At 37.0% G+C, this 16,145-nt stretch overlaps 2 protein-coding genes across 2 annotated transcripts; both read right to left on the reverse strand.

Annotated features, from left to right (window-relative positions):
• Positions 1–5,691: 5,691 nt before the first annotated feature.
• Positions 5,692–6,883, reverse strand: EV154DRAFT_519301 (uncharacterized protein; the record flags this gene model as incomplete). The annotated part of the gene is made up of 6 exons (XM_051602718.1): positions 5,692–5,730; positions 5,755–6,028; positions 6,107–6,316; positions 6,398–6,497; positions 6,684–6,803; positions 6,849–6,883. Coding segments are annotated over 3 exons (516 nt in total), but the record flags the coding sequence as incomplete, so codon positions are not given.
• A 5,700-nt stretch (positions 6,884–12,583) lies between these two features.
• EV154DRAFT_484577 (uncharacterized protein) lies at positions 12,584–13,732 on the reverse strand (the record flags this gene model as incomplete). The annotated part of the gene is made up of 5 exons (XM_051598665.1): positions 12,584–12,831; positions 12,885–12,959; positions 13,022–13,099; positions 13,155–13,640; positions 13,672–13,732. 5 exons carry the CDS (start codon positions 13,730–13,732, stop codon positions 12,584–12,586), a joined length of 948 nt encoding a protein of 315 aa, XP_051454350.1.
• Between the last annotated feature and the right edge of the window lie 2,413 nt (positions 13,733–16,145).

Below are 16,145 nucleotides of genomic sequence, written 5' to 3' on the forward strand. Positions count from 1 at the left end.
ATGGATGGGAAGAGGAAGAGGAGGGCAAAGGGTTTGCTTCTGCACTGGGAACAGGTACAGGTGGTGGAGCTGTATTATCCGTAAAGCGTCTCGTTTGAGAGGAGTAAATATGGGGTGGTCTAATTGTAGGATAATCCTGAAGTATTTCATCCAACTTGTCATATATCTCATCAGGGGCGAAGCCAGATTCTCCAGTAGTTGATCGTCTGGTGAATTCTTTCTTGTAATTCTCAACAAGACTCTTCCATTTACTCTTGATAGGCTCTAACTCGCGGGGCGGAACATTGGCATGTTGAGCTTTTTCATCATACTCTTTTTTCAAATTACGGTAAGCTTCTCCAGTCTCGAAGTCGCTTCCGGAACTTTCAAGAGTAGGTAAGTAAATGGCATAGCATTCGATAAGCAACATTGTTTCTAAAGATGACCATGAAGGACCACGTCTTCCTTGAGAACTGGGAGTGTCACCAAATGAAAAAACGCTGAACATTGTTAGGGAAGGTAAATAAAAAAATGAAATTTTATGAGAAAAATAAAAGGAAGAATAAGCGATTGTGGATTTTTATATATTGAAGCAGTCGGGTCATCTTAGTATTTCAATATCAAATTTTTACGTCATGTCATACTTGTTTTTACTTTTTTGTAATTTATACCCCCCCCCCTAGGGGGTATAAATTACTAATTTGTAAATTGCCCAACCCCCCCATAAATTTTGGCTGGTAAAAATTTTTTTTAAAGTTTAAATTACTATTTTGAGCGAAATACTTTTGTTCCCAAAACGTGAAAAAAGTTTTGCTTGGGAACGGCCAAGAAAAAAATATGTTCCAAATTTGGACGATTAAATTTTTTTTGTGAGCTTGAGAGGGGCCAATGATAATCCTTAAAATAAATGAAATCCATTGAAGGTTATTTTTATCGAAAAAAAAAGGATGCATGGCGTTCCCCCAAGGCTTCTCATTAAGGCATATTTGTGCATCATTGTGATTGTGTTTACGCCGCCAAGCGTTCCGACCACCCGCAAATCATTTTTGTCTGACGTGAACGGCGTTTCAAATGGACTTCGCAAAAAAAAAAACCGTGTGGACGTTGAGGCTTTTTTTTTTATGGGAATTGTTATTTTCACCCCCTTCGTTTTTTTCGCCTTTTTTGACTTATGAAACTGCGGATTTGATTTCACTTAAATTTTGACATTTTTGCCGGTATGCTCTGTCAAATCATTAATAAATTGTACCTGTTTACTTTCATCCCAATCCCGTTACGTTTATCGGAACTTTTTATTGTTTCAATGCCTTTATCAAACGAAAACACCTCTTACCTTTCTGACGATGATTTTCAGAAGCCCCTGCCCTTTCGAACCAGAAGAAATTTTGAAAGCGTCAACGATGTAGATGATTTTAACGATGATTTCGACAAGGACCTTGACGACAAACTCGAGGACGAAACCTTGGAAGTTTCGTCTACTTCTGCCCCTTCTCAACTTGAGTCTAGCTCTAGTAAAACTCCCGAAAAGTATGTGATCGATCACTGCAAAGAGAACGGCTACCTTGTTTCTTTGGGTCGTTCTCGTTACTACCCCGATCATCGCCTTAAGTCTTTGGAGTTCAAGTGCGATTGCGGTGGAAAAAACAGCAGTAAGTCCACCGTTAAAAGACTTTCGAAGATAAGACGGACCGATTGCCGTTTTAAGTGGGTGGTCGGTTCCAGCTGGCGAAAAGAGCAGGGTGTTTATGCTGAAAAGTTCAGTCTGCACTTAAACCATAGTGGACATAATCATGAGTCTGTCGATACTCTCGCTGGTCATTCCATTGCATGCAAGATCGGAGAGGATCACATGAAGGTAATCACGGATATGACATTGATAATAGCTCACCTCAAGATATCTTGATTTACCTTCACCAGCAATTTTCTGGTGATTAATTCAGATCTAGTACGGTTTACAATGCCAGACAGAAGGTTCGTAAAGAGTATTTATATGGTCACTCTCCTTTGCAAGCTCTATTGGATCAGTTCTCTGAAGCCGACTGTGGATTTATTTACGCGTACAACTCGAATGAGGGCGGTACCATCAAAAACCTTTTTTTTGCGGACTCTCATTCCTTGGAAATGGTTGAACGCTTCCCTCAAGTGCTTTTGATGGATTGCAGATACAAAACCAACAAATTTGGTATGCCATTGTTGCACGTTGTTGGCATTGATTACTTCAATAAGACATTATTTGTGTGGGGTGTTTTTTTAAAAGACGAAACCCAAGCCAATTATAAATGGGCGGTGTCAACATTACGTATGAAGTTGTTTTGGTGCTATGTAGAGCCATTCGATCCTAGTATTAATGCTATTGATTGCGATTTGGAATTAAAAGATGCTTCAGAGACGATTTTTGATTTCAGCACAATTCTTATCTGCCGCTGGCATATCAATAAGAATGTGTTGGCCAAATGGAAAAAATATTTTTTAACAGATGATGACTGGAACGATTTTATGGTTAGATGGAATAGATGTATGAACAGTTTCAATGAAGAAGAAAGGGAGCGATATTGGAGTGTCCTGAAAGATAATTACGAGTCCAACGCAAGATACCTGCCACTGTTTGCGTATCTTGAGTCAACAAGGTTGCCGTTGAAAATTTTTTTTGCCAACCCTTGAATGAATAAGCACCTTTACCTTGGCGCCGTCAATAAATCCAGAGTTGAGGGTGCTCATAACAAGTTGAAACAAAAACTGAAGGTGTCTACCGGTTATTCGGACAAGGTTGCTAATTTGATAAAGAGCATGGTTGAAGTTGACGCTAGCGAATTCAAAGCTCGTTCGGAGGATCAGAGGCTCAAGGACATTACCGAAGTTGAGAAGCGAAGAATAGTGACGAGAGTTATAAGAAGAGTATCTCTATACGCCTTGTCTGAAACCCTGAAGCTAGTAAAAAAAATGGAGAATGTTGTATTGCAACCTCTGTCCGACTGCAGAAATACAGTAGTACAAAAAACTGTCTCACAAAAACCAAAAATCCTACAATTGTCGCTAAATTGACATCAAGCGCTTCAAACTTTTAGACAAAACAGAAAAGTGAGTTTTTTTAGGTTTTATTAATATTTTAGACCGTACTGTTGTTGCAGCCAATCTAAATTGACTTGGTGTTACACTGGATAGGATCTTTTCTATAAAGACGTCCCTTTTTTTTCTCAATAAATATTTCTTCAGTTTTATTTTGACTAAAAATCTAGTTTCTTAATAATTTGTAATTGACTCCTTTGTGTTTCCCTCAACTTTCATACTTCTTGTTTATCTTAAGTCTATACTTTTCATATAACAATTGACTCGAAGTTCATATTTCACACTCGACTCAAATCTCTTTATTATTAAAACCGTATATAAGATATTGTTTATAATAACATAATTACTTTTCTTTTTAATCTTGGCAATCAGTTTATATTTATATTACTAACGTCCTCTTAAAATCATCGTTGATTATCTTCTTATCCTAAAAACTTTATATTATAAGATTTCTTAAGTTGACTACTTCCAGTCTGGTGCTCACTTTCATAACTACTTTATTATTAACATCAGTGTTAATAATCTATATCCACCTTATCCTTTAAGAACTATTACCAGTGTCTTAACACTGTTTTCGAAAACTTGAAATGAAAGAACGAAATATAATTTGGGCTTTAAAAAATATTTATGGGGAGCGTTTAAAACTTCGTATATCCTCCTTTTGCCTTGGTGACGGCTTCAATTCTTTTGGGAATACTTTCGTAATACCATTGCATATCATCTGGAGTAAAACTGTTCTAGTCTTTGTCAAAACGATCCCGTAATCCATCGATATTTCTTGGATTCTTCTGATAACGGTCTATTTTGCTCTTGACATGGTGCCAAAGATGTTAATCGGGTTTAAATCCGGACTGTTAGGTGACCAGTCTTGCATTTAGTTTACCTTGTTACTTTTCAACCAATTTTGAGTAAACTTGGATATGTGTTTTGGATCTCCATTTTGCTGAAAGATTACGTCTTGGTTATTTAGACCGTAGTATTCAAGTGTATTCCTATATGTTATAGCTACGATATGCGTATATAATTCCGGATACATGGGATATTCAACAATATGGCATGCATAACCTACACCTAATAATGTCATTCAACCCCAGACCATGATTGAGCCACCAGCTCCTTTTAAACGTGTTTGGATATTATGTACCTGAAGTGGGTCATCCTTATGCGTCCAAGTAATTTGTGCTCCGTCCGATCCCCACCTGTTTATTTTTGTTTCGTCTGAATATACCACCGTCTTCCAATGATCTAACGTCCAAGAGATATAATTTCTTGCCGACTGGAGTTTTTTTTTCTGTTAGGTTTCTTGATAAGTGCCTTTTTTTTCTTGTACATGGATTTAAGATCCAATGATCTCATCAGTAATCTCGTAGATGAGTAGCTTAATTGAAAGCCGATAGTGCTCAGGTACTTCTAGACATCTTTTGCGTCTGCCAAGTATCCCCTTCGAACTTTAAAAGAAATAACTCGCTTTGTCCATTTGGGGATAAGACTGGATCTTCCACCAATGGGTTTTACGCGTTCGGGATAAACTTGATTCTTCATTCGGCTGACTTCAGCTCTTGACACTCCTGTGGCTTGGACAATGTCTTTAGTTGTCTTTCCCTTTAAAATAAGCGACTTGAATTTGTTTAGGGTTTCTTGGCTATGTTTTTTTTTGGCATTTTTAAAAAGATGGAACCGATAATGAAATTGCTAAAAAATCTATCTTTTTAAAATACTGTCCCTGTGTAGCCTCGAATTTCACCAAACTCTGGATTCTGCTTTTGTCTTTAAATTTATATAAAGTGTTTTTTGAGGTATTCAAAAAAATCTATTTCAGCACTAATAGCGACATTCCGAAGCTTTTTCAGACAGTTTTTAGCACTACTGGACATACACAGTAACAACTGGTATTCCATGCGGGCATTGGATCTAAGCCTTCGACAATCAAAACTTAGTCCTCCATGTCGATGATTTTCATTAACAATGGCGACTTGAACACTCTCGTAGCTCCGAGCAGTTGGAAGAATTGGATCCGGAAAGCAATTTGGATTACCTCGTTGACTTGCGGTGTACCTGTTTTAGAAACGCAGCTCGTTACGAACAAGAGGAAATGGTATCGCAACTTTTTGACCTGGTTCATTTGAGGTTAGTACCTATAGAGCCACGAAACGATGCCAGCTAAAGAGGTTGACCTACCGGTACTACTGGGAGAAGAAATGATACTTCATTAAACAAAAGAAATCTCTCCGCTTTCGAACACGCTGAAAGAAGAACAAGGCTTTGTGGAACTTGTAGACAACCGAGACATGACACAAGACAGTGTTCCCAAAGAGTCATGACTCAAGCTACTCGCTCATCTCAACAATCTCAGCAGCAGCAACGAACACAATGATCATCTTGATCGCCTATTCTTATTTTTTTCTTTCATCGTTATTTTTTATCTTTTTATTTTTCATGAATTCTTCACCTCACCCACCTACATTCGAAAAAAATTTATCATTTTTATCTCCGTCTTGGGCTAACTTTAGGTATATTAATTTTGTGTGCTGCCTAAATGTACGTAAAACACGAAATAAAATACAATTTAACAATCGAAAAATTAAGTCGTCACAAAGATATTTCTGTTACTGCCCGGGCACACTTTGAGGTTTGAGCTCTTTCTCTCATTTTTTTACAGTACACTTATAATGGCACCTATCAAACGTAAAGCACCTACACGTATCAAACGTAAAGCACCTACACGTACCAAACGTAAACCCTCTACAGTTAAATTACCTACAGGGAAGAAAAATAGATCAGATTTGGGTTTGGCCCATCAAGACATCGCATTGCTGAATAGTATGCGACAAGAGCTGGTGAACGCTGCAGACAAAGAAGAAGCTGCCGCTTTTGCGATGCTTGACGATCTTAAGAAGAATGCGGCCGTTCGCAAGACTGTTGATGTGCAAGAAGATGATTGTAGTGGCGGTGACGAGTATTTCGATGACCAATGGAACGACAACTTTGAAGAATCGTTTCAGTTCGAACAATCAGTTCCTGCCAGTGAATCTGAGATTGCGATTGAGGTTGAAGCTGTCACCAACATGTCTGTAACTAACAGCACTGTTATTATCCAAGATACCGCCGCTAAGCAGAACGAGTATCGGTTGAAAAAAAGAAAAGCTTTTTGCTGCTTGGAAGGACTTGATGAAGTACTTGCCAAAAAAGTACCTGGCTTTTTTGAGTAGTAATGGAGGCATGCCCAACAAGATGGCTGTTGGTCCCGGCTTAAGTAATTCTTGTGAGTGCTCTCATGACTTTGTCAAATTGGTGAAGATCAATTTCTTTTTTGTTTCGGGTAAGTGAAGTCTTCATTCAATATTCGTCATACTTATGCAAAGTTGGTTGAAGGAATTAAAGAAAACGAAGTATTTGCGTACTGCTCCTTGTGCAAGACATTGCCTATTGCTTTGGTAGAGGTAGGAATGTTTCCTTTGTCGCCCATCAAACCATCAGGAGCAGTACATTTTAGTCTCTGTGATCTTTTCATCAAGCTCAGAAACATCTTTGCTGGCTCTGCTGGGAAGATTGCAGAGTTCTATAAGGACTGGGCTGTAGGAACCGAGAAGGTACGATTATAAACAGTTGTGTGCTACATTTTCTAAACCCTCATATAGAGTAGTATCTCGGCTGAAGGATGCTCCAATAGCATCCTTATGTACAACAGGATGATTGAGTTGTCTGAACAGCAGGTTATAGGGGAAGTTTCCACATCATGTCCTGCTTGTCCTGAGGTTTGCAAAAAAAACCATTATTAACTTTGAATTTTTGACTTACTCATCAGGCTAATTCAGTAAATGCCAACGACAAGCAGTTCATGATGATGGATGCAAACTTCCGTTTAAAGGGTACCAAATCATTGGCTCAGGATAACGAATTATCCAAGATTTCTGGTCTTAGTGGGTATAAGACCATGTGGATGGATCAATCCCTGATCAAACGGTTTGACAAGTCTGAGCAGGTAACTAATAACCATGGGATATCATCGTTCGATGCATCAATTTGTATTTAGTTTTTTTTCATATAGTCCGGAAAGGCCAGCAAGAGCATTACCAAGGACACCACCGCCACCACCACGAAGAATATCACTGCCAAGGAGACCCCCGCCGACAAGGGCCTGCCCGTCAAGGCCACGGTGGGAGAGCCACGTACATTTCAAGCCATGGTCCACCAGAACCGCACCTCGGCTATCTATCCTGTTCAAGGTATCTTTGGCAGTGGCTGTGCAAGACACGATACTGTGTTCCAACTTGCAGACATGGACGCCGGGGGAGGGTAACATTCGCTTTTCTCTGTTTTTTTAACAAAACGATATTTATTAATCTATTTTAGGTTTAAGTATCCATTGGCTGCTATAGCCTCTGTGGCGAACCAGCTTGGTAGAAAGGTTCCTTTACATGTCATGTATGACATTGTATGCAAACTGGAGCCATCTATCAAGGTATGTTATATCGAATATTGACAATTATCATATCACTAATCTATAAGTTTTAGCTGAACTTCCCCGGAATCGCCGGTTCTGACCGCTTGGGTCTGTCTGTCTTCCATGCCTACGCCCATGTAATGCACTGTCAGGTCAAGTACAACCCGAGATACATAGCAAACTTTGGATTGACTGACGGTGAAGGCATGGAAAGACTTTGGTCTTATCTGGCCAAATACATTACCATGACCAAACCCATGATGGCCGAGAACCGGCGATATGTCTTGTACATGGCTGTTAAGTACAGGAACACAGCTATCAAGCACAACCTGGGTACGTCAATTTTTTTAAAGACAATATTATACTAGTACTTAAACCAATGGAATACTTTTTTTCTTAGCGAAAATCTTAAAGGAAAAGATTGGACGACTATTTGTTGAGAAGTCTAGTGTTGATAAGAAGGTTGGGAAGTGGTCTGTTGAACATCTCCGGGATGTTGAGGAGCGTTACGCCAAGCAAGTGGCTAATCTTGGGGAGCGAGGATGTTCCGGGTACGATTTATCAAACGTACTCCCGAAAAGCTATGTGGACGAGCATACTTTTCCATTATTGTTAAGCGTCTATCTTAGCTTTAAGTAAGTCTTACTATTATTTAATCTTTTTTAATTTTTAACATATTCACTATTTTATCTTGATTCTTAGGAACATCCTTGGTCGTAACGAAAACGATTCTGTCATCAGCTCCACCGGTAGGTCCTACTTTCGCAGCGAGTTACCTAAGATTGAAAAGTATCTTTGTGATGTGGAGAGGGCTGCCGGTCGTAACGTCTCTGAAAGACCAACATTCTTGGAACCCGAATATTTCCAGTTTGCCGAGTCCCAATGGTTGGCATTTCTCAAGGTCAAAGAGGGATTTTATCGAGATATTTTGAGAAGTAACGTTCAAGTCTACTTTGGCTTTGGGGATAAGCTTTATAGCGGCCATATCGGTACGTAGTTTAGTATTTAATTTATTACCAATCACTTAACTATATTATTTGCTTAGGGACTCGGGAGGCTGCAAAGCTTCAAGAAGCTATGAGAAAGCAGAAGTCCCAGGTGACTGACGTTATCTCCGTGTATAACGCGGCTAACCAGGAGCTGATTAACAGCCCGTACGGAGGTATGGTTTAACATGAATTTTCTTACTTACCTAGAAGTATAACGAAGCTCCAACGTTTTTAATAGATAATATACAGTTGGTCACCTTGGACTTTGTATTGGAAAGGGAGAACGGCTTTTGGGATATGAATTGGTCAAAAGATGTCTCGCTTTGGCTAAGATGGAAAAGCTTGAAAGAAGAACGAATCCGATTACAGGTATATTAAGTATAGATTATTTATTTGATGATAATAATGATAGTAATAACTTTAAAATCAATGTAGCGAGACATCTTTTGGCTTGACCATGGTATTGTCAAGGAGAAAGAGCATTTAGACTCGGCGATAAAAAAGCACGTTGAAGGAACTGCTGCTTGGATAATCCTTCAACGTGCTATAGAAGTCAACGCCAGGTGGAAAATCTTTACAGATCACCACCTGGTTCATTATTGAAGCAACAACGAGACCAGGATTGCTGAGGAGCAAGAAGAACTCGATGACGATGTCGACTTGGTTGATGAAGGCGCAGACGAAGATGGGAATGATGACGGTGGTGCTGACGGTGATGTTGTAGAAGTTAAATAAATTAGTTTTGAAAAATTAAGGATGAAAAATGTTCTTTGGAATGAATGTGGTTTTATAATGTTAAACAATTTTAAAATATAATATATATTATAAAATAAGCTACAAGCAATTATAGCACACCGCTGGTTTTATCTAGATTCATCCATTTAAAAAAAGTCTGTCGTATTAAATTACAAAATTAAAGTCTACAACAGTGATATGTCAGAACACTCTTTTGAGGTAGTTTCATGTTTTACAACAAGTGTTCAATGGATTTGACAAAGGTCTCAATTATTTAATAAATCCAATAGCTATGTGGCTATATCATACCTTTAGTTGTAAGCTACATCTAGTTTTAAGTAACTGTAAAGAAAAATACTGGTTGTAATATCTATACAGTCAGTAGACTTTCTTATTAAAATAAATTGCATCACTTTATGGAATAGTTTCAGATCGCTATTTACGAATATTTGATTTGCAATGATATTAATAAATCAATGCCATTCAAAACAATAGCAACACTTTAAAACTGACAATATATTAAATGAAAGCTATATCCTAAATATAAAACTTTTGGTAAGAGATAAATTAATTAAAAGTTTAATACGAATTGCATTAAAATCTCTTCAAGAACTTGATACTTTTTCTTTTGTATGTACTAGGACATAAATTTAAAAGACCATACATATTCCATAACAATTAGCATAATACAATTGCACAATTAAAATCTTTAACTTGAAAAAAATTGCCAGCATGTTGTCTTTATCGTAATTAAGGTGTATACGATGCATAAAGTTTTTAGAATCGCAAGTTTCCTATTAACTCAACATACAAAGCTAATATTTATGTTATCAATTGGATTTATTAAATAGAAAAACTCGTTCTGCATCTACTTATGTTATTGATACCGTTTTAATTATTAGTAGATCATCATTTGGACTTGATAAACCAATTTTTTATACTTAACATTTTATTTTCTTGAAATATTATTTTTACGTTAACTTCTGTTTATATGGCTTTGAATATAAATATTCAACATAATGGATCCCATATTATTTGGTTGCAACACTTTTTAATGTTTATAAGCGACAGTATAAAGTGTAATTAACTAACAAGATTTAAACTATGCACATGAAATCTATGTAATTTTGCGGTAACTTTGAATTTATAAGATAACTCGCGAGTCATCAATGGGTTATTATTTGAGGATACAATTCGAATATATAAGTATATCAGTAGCATCCTAGGATGTTAAACACTTTTAAAATGACACAGCATAAGAAAATAGCAAAGGAATTTTCATACCATACTTCCGATATTTATAGTATATAAGGTCATGTTGTCATATGAAATAAACTTAAAGAACAGTTCAACCGCTATTTATATGGACTGTGCAGTGACGTACCGAGGAAACAACTGGTATCTTTAATCTATAAAACACGATGCTTGTATCCACTACATCTGTGTGTGTGTGTGCTTACGTATGGTCATATAACGGGACACTGTCCTGATTTGGCCAAACATAAACAGTATGTTGATTATAATGACATCCCTCTTGTCGCGAATTTTATCTGTCCAACAGTGGTTGAGACATTGGTAATTCAAACATGAAAGGGATTGTGCGGCCCTCAGAGCTACATAACTAATTGAGTGAACGACGCATAATTTAAAGGTCTTACAGACAGTACAGTTTTATTAAGCTCGAAAAAAATTAATTTAAGGCTGGATCGAGGAATATAGATAAAACAGCCTGACGAGGTGCTCTCAGCAACTGTGCATACACTATCAGACACTACAAACCTTGACATATTCAGCGCAAATTGTTACGAAAAATTTTGCCATAAATCTTCCATGTAATTACGTTAATTTCAAAATCTTGGATGGGCAATCATGTCTTGTATAAAGGTTCTAGAAAGTTTAGTTTTGAACAAAATAATGTAGGCATGCCATATGTTCAGTTTAATATACCTCACTCACAGCATTGACAAATACAATGTGGAGTAAACGTGAGTTATTTCGCAAGGAAGCCGTTAGCAGAGAGATTTTGTAAATAAAAAAAAGTGGGGTCTCTCTCAGAAACTGCCCAGACCCTGTAATAAAAAGCTGAAGTAGAAAAAAAAGTTTTTTCTGTCGATGACACCTTTATTCACCAATCAAATTAATGTACGTCATGACAATCATCTACTATCTCTAAAAAGTGACGCTATTCTTTCCCCCAAGCTGTTTACCTTCACCTTTTGTTTTTTTTTTGTATGTACCTTCACCTTTTGCTAAATACCCTTCTCAGACATTTTATAATAATCCTTATGACACTCTACTACTTGACGAATCTCACAACCCGCCTAGTTTCTTAAACAAAATGTAAATGGTCGTCGATTACTGAGTCGTTATTGCTTTGATAGGCTTTACGACATTCTTACTGTCTTTGAGGCCATTAGGGTGTTTATGGCTTTTCTTTCAATATCTATAAGCACGACAGTCAAATAAATTAGCTGTTTACCATCATAAGGGCGCGTTATATGAAGAGGCGCTCTGTATTTGAAAAAGCACGTTTAAGATACTGCTTGGTCGTTATGATGAAGAATATTTTGTACTGATCATGGAGTTACTGATGGCAATGCTAGGCATTTTTTATAATAGAAGTAAAGCCAAGGTCAGATAAAAATAGTGTTAATGGGCTGGTTTATGTCAACGTTTGTTACTTATAGTGCCTTTTTTTTGTTTCGCTACCTACTTTTGTCAGTTATTACGTAAACCTTGTCAATGCTGCTCAATTTTGTTTTGTTTTACAAGTTGTAAAATGAAATAAGTACAGCCACTCTATAAACCTTGTACAGCTACTCTGTAAACCTTGTACAGCTACTCTATACACCTTGTACAGATACTCTATAAACCTTGTACAGTTATTAAATATACCTTGTAAATCATACAAACATTTTTTTAAAAAAAAGAAATCAATCTGTAATTATGTTCAAGTTAAAGGCACTCACTTAATTTATAAGATTTTTCGATTCTTAGTCAACCACAACTTAATTTTTAAGACTTTTCGATTCTTAGTCAACCACCACTTAATTTTTAAGACTTTTCGATTTTCACTTGGGTTTTATATAATGGTTATAACTTGAACACTAGTTGGTTTTGCATAGATATTACTAGCATGACTAGCAGCTCCGGGTCGACATAGTATATATATTGAATATAAATGATGGAAACGAAATCAATACCGATATATTATACTGTATTTAGATGTCAGTGCCAAGTAAAGAACACAGTGGTGCACCTTATTTTGCATATCATGTTTTTAAAAAAAAGTGCTGATATTATGATCGGATAAATGACCATCACGGCTAATGCTTTCCAAAATAAGTTTTATAAACTTTAGACATTTTATTTAGGAACTGTCAATGTCCATATCAAATTCCCTGTCGTAATGACGAGGCAATTTAAACTTAAGTTGAGACAAGTTTGCCTCAACCTTCACAAAATTAGCTCGCTTCATGAAACTCTTATGGTCACAGTTGTCCAACGGGCAGTTTTCAACGATAACGTTATTTCCGGTAAGAACCTTACCCCTCAGGTCCTCAATCTTCACCATATGCTTCCAGGGTACTGTGTCCCGCGTAGTTTGGCATTGTTCGTCTATATAATAGGATTAGACAAGGCATTTCAAACCTTGATAATTTTGATCTTACTGATTGAGTTCCTGAGGGCTTCCTTGGCCTGAGAAACCCTTTGATTAAAGATCACCACCGAAGGATGAATAGGAACTAAAAAAAAAAAAGCTTATCACTTAGAGTTATTGCCACCTTTATATTCGTAGTATGCGTACCTTTTTCAAAGGGTTTAGGGTTCACATGCAGATAAGCTTCTTTTTTCCATCGTTCCAAGTCCATGGACCCCACGTTCTCTAGATAATAAAAGCTTAATGTTTTCCAAAAAAAAAAAGTTATTATAAACCTAACCTCCAACAGAAAGGATTCTCCATGATTTTGCTCGACCAAAAACACAGGCAACTTCATATCCATACAACGAGTTTAAGGTATCGATGTATATCCTAAAGATTGCCAAACTTTCACGAACTGTCAACCCTGAATTCACACGAGATTCCATTCTCCTGATGTTGCTCAACGACACAACCTTGGCGTCAAGCGTCTCAGCTTCGATTTCCGTCAAATTTCGGTACTTTGCTACCAAAATTTGAGTTGTCAAACCACTGGCAACGGTTTGCTCACCCGCAATTTCACCAATACCAGTATCTTTGTCAAAAGAAGCAAGTTGGACAAGAGTTTCTTTTTCGATAGACTTCTCCTTTTCTTGTTGGCAGAAGACGTTGAACCTGTTGATGGCACGGGGACGATCAGGTACGGGGAGGCCTTCGTCGTGGCGTTTACCTAAAGCAGCCTTGATATCGTCCAAAGTAGATAATTGTCTGATCAAATTTTCTGAATCTAGTAAGAAGGTTAAGTTCTTCTTCTCTACGTCTATCTTTCTCTAAAAGAAGATCGTAAGCGGGATTGCGAGCAATAGCGATGGTAGACATGAGAAATAAAAGATAAAGCTTAAGCCTCAAAGTGTGCCCGGGCAAGTAAAAGAAATATCTTTGTGACTACTTAATTTTTCGATTGTTAATTTGTGTTTTATTTCGTGTTTTACGTACAGTCCCCTCCAAAAAGAAAGTTCTACCCTGTAACTCCGATATGTATCCTACATGTATGTTCCATCTTCTTACATGATTTTTGACAGACTTTTATTAGCAAAAAGCTTTCAAAAAACTCCATATAGTAGAAAAGACAGTACTGAACATTATGATATAAATTTTATGAAAAAAAAAAGTATTTTAGACAAACGTAGGCTTACTCAATAGTGAATTGGGTACCCTTTGTTTTTTATTACATCGCTTATGCGTTTAGGCATGGAATCAATAAGTTTGTTAATTTTCTCAACTTCTATCTTTTTCCATTCGTTTATAACGTGCATCTGTAATGTCGAAATATTTTTTACAAACTGCAAACGGTTTTGTCTTGCGAGTTTCATCATCATCCAAACATTCTCTATTGGATTCAAATCAGGAGATTGTGGCGGCCAATCTAAACAAATAATTCCCATGTCCTTCTTCCATTTTCGGGCAACTTTTGAAGTGTGAATTGGTGCATTATCTTCCATGAGAATTGCTGAACTACAGCCGTTATAAAAGTCCTTCAAAACCGGTTCATATACTTGATTTATGAACTGAGCACTAGATCTTTCACCCTTGTTAAGTAAAACCAAATTAGTGAGACGATTATATCCAATACCACCCCAGACAGATAAGGAGGATCGTCCACTTTGAAACGTTGGCGCCAAACATGACGGAATCATGACTTCATTGGGCCTACGGCGTACCCGAACAACACTAGAACAACTGCTGGTTTGAAAGCTTGATTCATCGGTAAATATAACCTTTCTCCAGTCTTCCAAACTTCAGTTTTGATGCTGCTTTGCAAATTCTAGACGTCTTTTTCTTTGCTTCTCGTTAATAAATGGCTTTTTTCGGGCTATACGACTATTCAATTGGAGCTTTTGAAGCTCTTTCCTGAATGTATTGATGCTTGCATTGACATCGACGTTGGCCATAATTTCATTAAGAGTACTACGTCTATTTTTCATCACATAGCGTTGTAACACCCTTTTGTCCCTGTTACTAAACTTTTTTGGCCTTCCAGAAGTTGCTCGTCTTTGATATGAACCAGTTTCCTTAAAGTGTTGGATGGCGCGACGGATGGCAGTTCTTGAAAAATTTAATTCACGAGCAATTTGTGAGATAGAAGTGCCTTGATTTGATTTTGCAACTGCGTAGGCTTTTTGATCAGGTGTCAATTGAGACATACCCAATTGTAGGAGAAAAAAAACATAAAGGTGAAAGAGTGATGAGCATTAGATCTATGAAACCTATCCTTTTAAAAAAGAGTCGGAGTTACAGGGTGGAACTTTTTTTTTGGAGGGGACTGTACATTTAGGCAGTACACAAAATCAAGGTACCTAAAGTTAGCCCAAGACGGAGATGAAAATGATAAAATTTTTTTTAATGTAGGTGGGTGAGGTGGAATTCTTGATATACGATCGATTTACACGATTGATTTTAAGGACCGACTGAAAAATAGCAAAATGTCCTGAAGCCGTTATGTCATCAATTCAGTAATCGGCGATTGTAACTTCTTCCGCAGTCAATATCTCTTCTACCGCAGCATAACCGCAGTAAATGCGGTTATGATCCATAACATATAAATATCCTATCCAATTCTATTCAATAAACATTATCTTTTATCTTCTTAATCATAAGTCTTAGTTAACTAGTTTATCCCATTTAAATAATATCTTTATTTAAATACTACATAATCTTTCCAGCCAATCACTGGGCTTCCGTTTAACTACCGACTCGATTCTTATTTTAAAAAAGCGTGAGGTAGACTTTAAAAATCAGAAAAGAGTGACGTTTCATATTTAGTAGATCGTGTATCTGCGGGATGAAGGAAGTACTTTTGACATAACGTCGATAATTTTTGTTACCCTTCTATTTTTGTTGTTATAATGTTCTCTCAGACCAGAAATGTTCGCGATAGCTTGTATGCTTAATTTAATTGTACTATGCTGTAGGCAAGTGTTTTGAATCGAGGGAAGATCTTAAGACTGCGATTAGTACCTTTGGGAAAAAGTGGATGACTTCCAAAATACAAAATAGGATTAAATAGAATTGTGGTGACCTAGCAAGGCTATAGCCATATTAGAGCTAACAAAGGTTTATCCATGCTGATACCATTTGTGATATAAGCTTAACTATAAATGTCATAGTAAGAACTATAAGGATATTACATCACAAGTCTAATTTAGTAGAGTGCATCTGCTTTTCAGTAGTTCCTAACGTGTTTTGTAACATTTTTGAGCATTCATCTCCGACTAGTACAAATAATATAAAA

The sequence above is a fragment of the Mucor mucedo genome (genome assembly GCF_025094135.1).
Source record: "Mucor mucedo strain NRRL 3635 chromosome Unknown EV154scaffold_95, whole genome shotgun sequence".
Lineage (NCBI taxonomy): Eukaryota > Fungi > Mucoromycota > Mucoromycetes > Mucorales > Mucoraceae > Mucor > Mucor mucedo.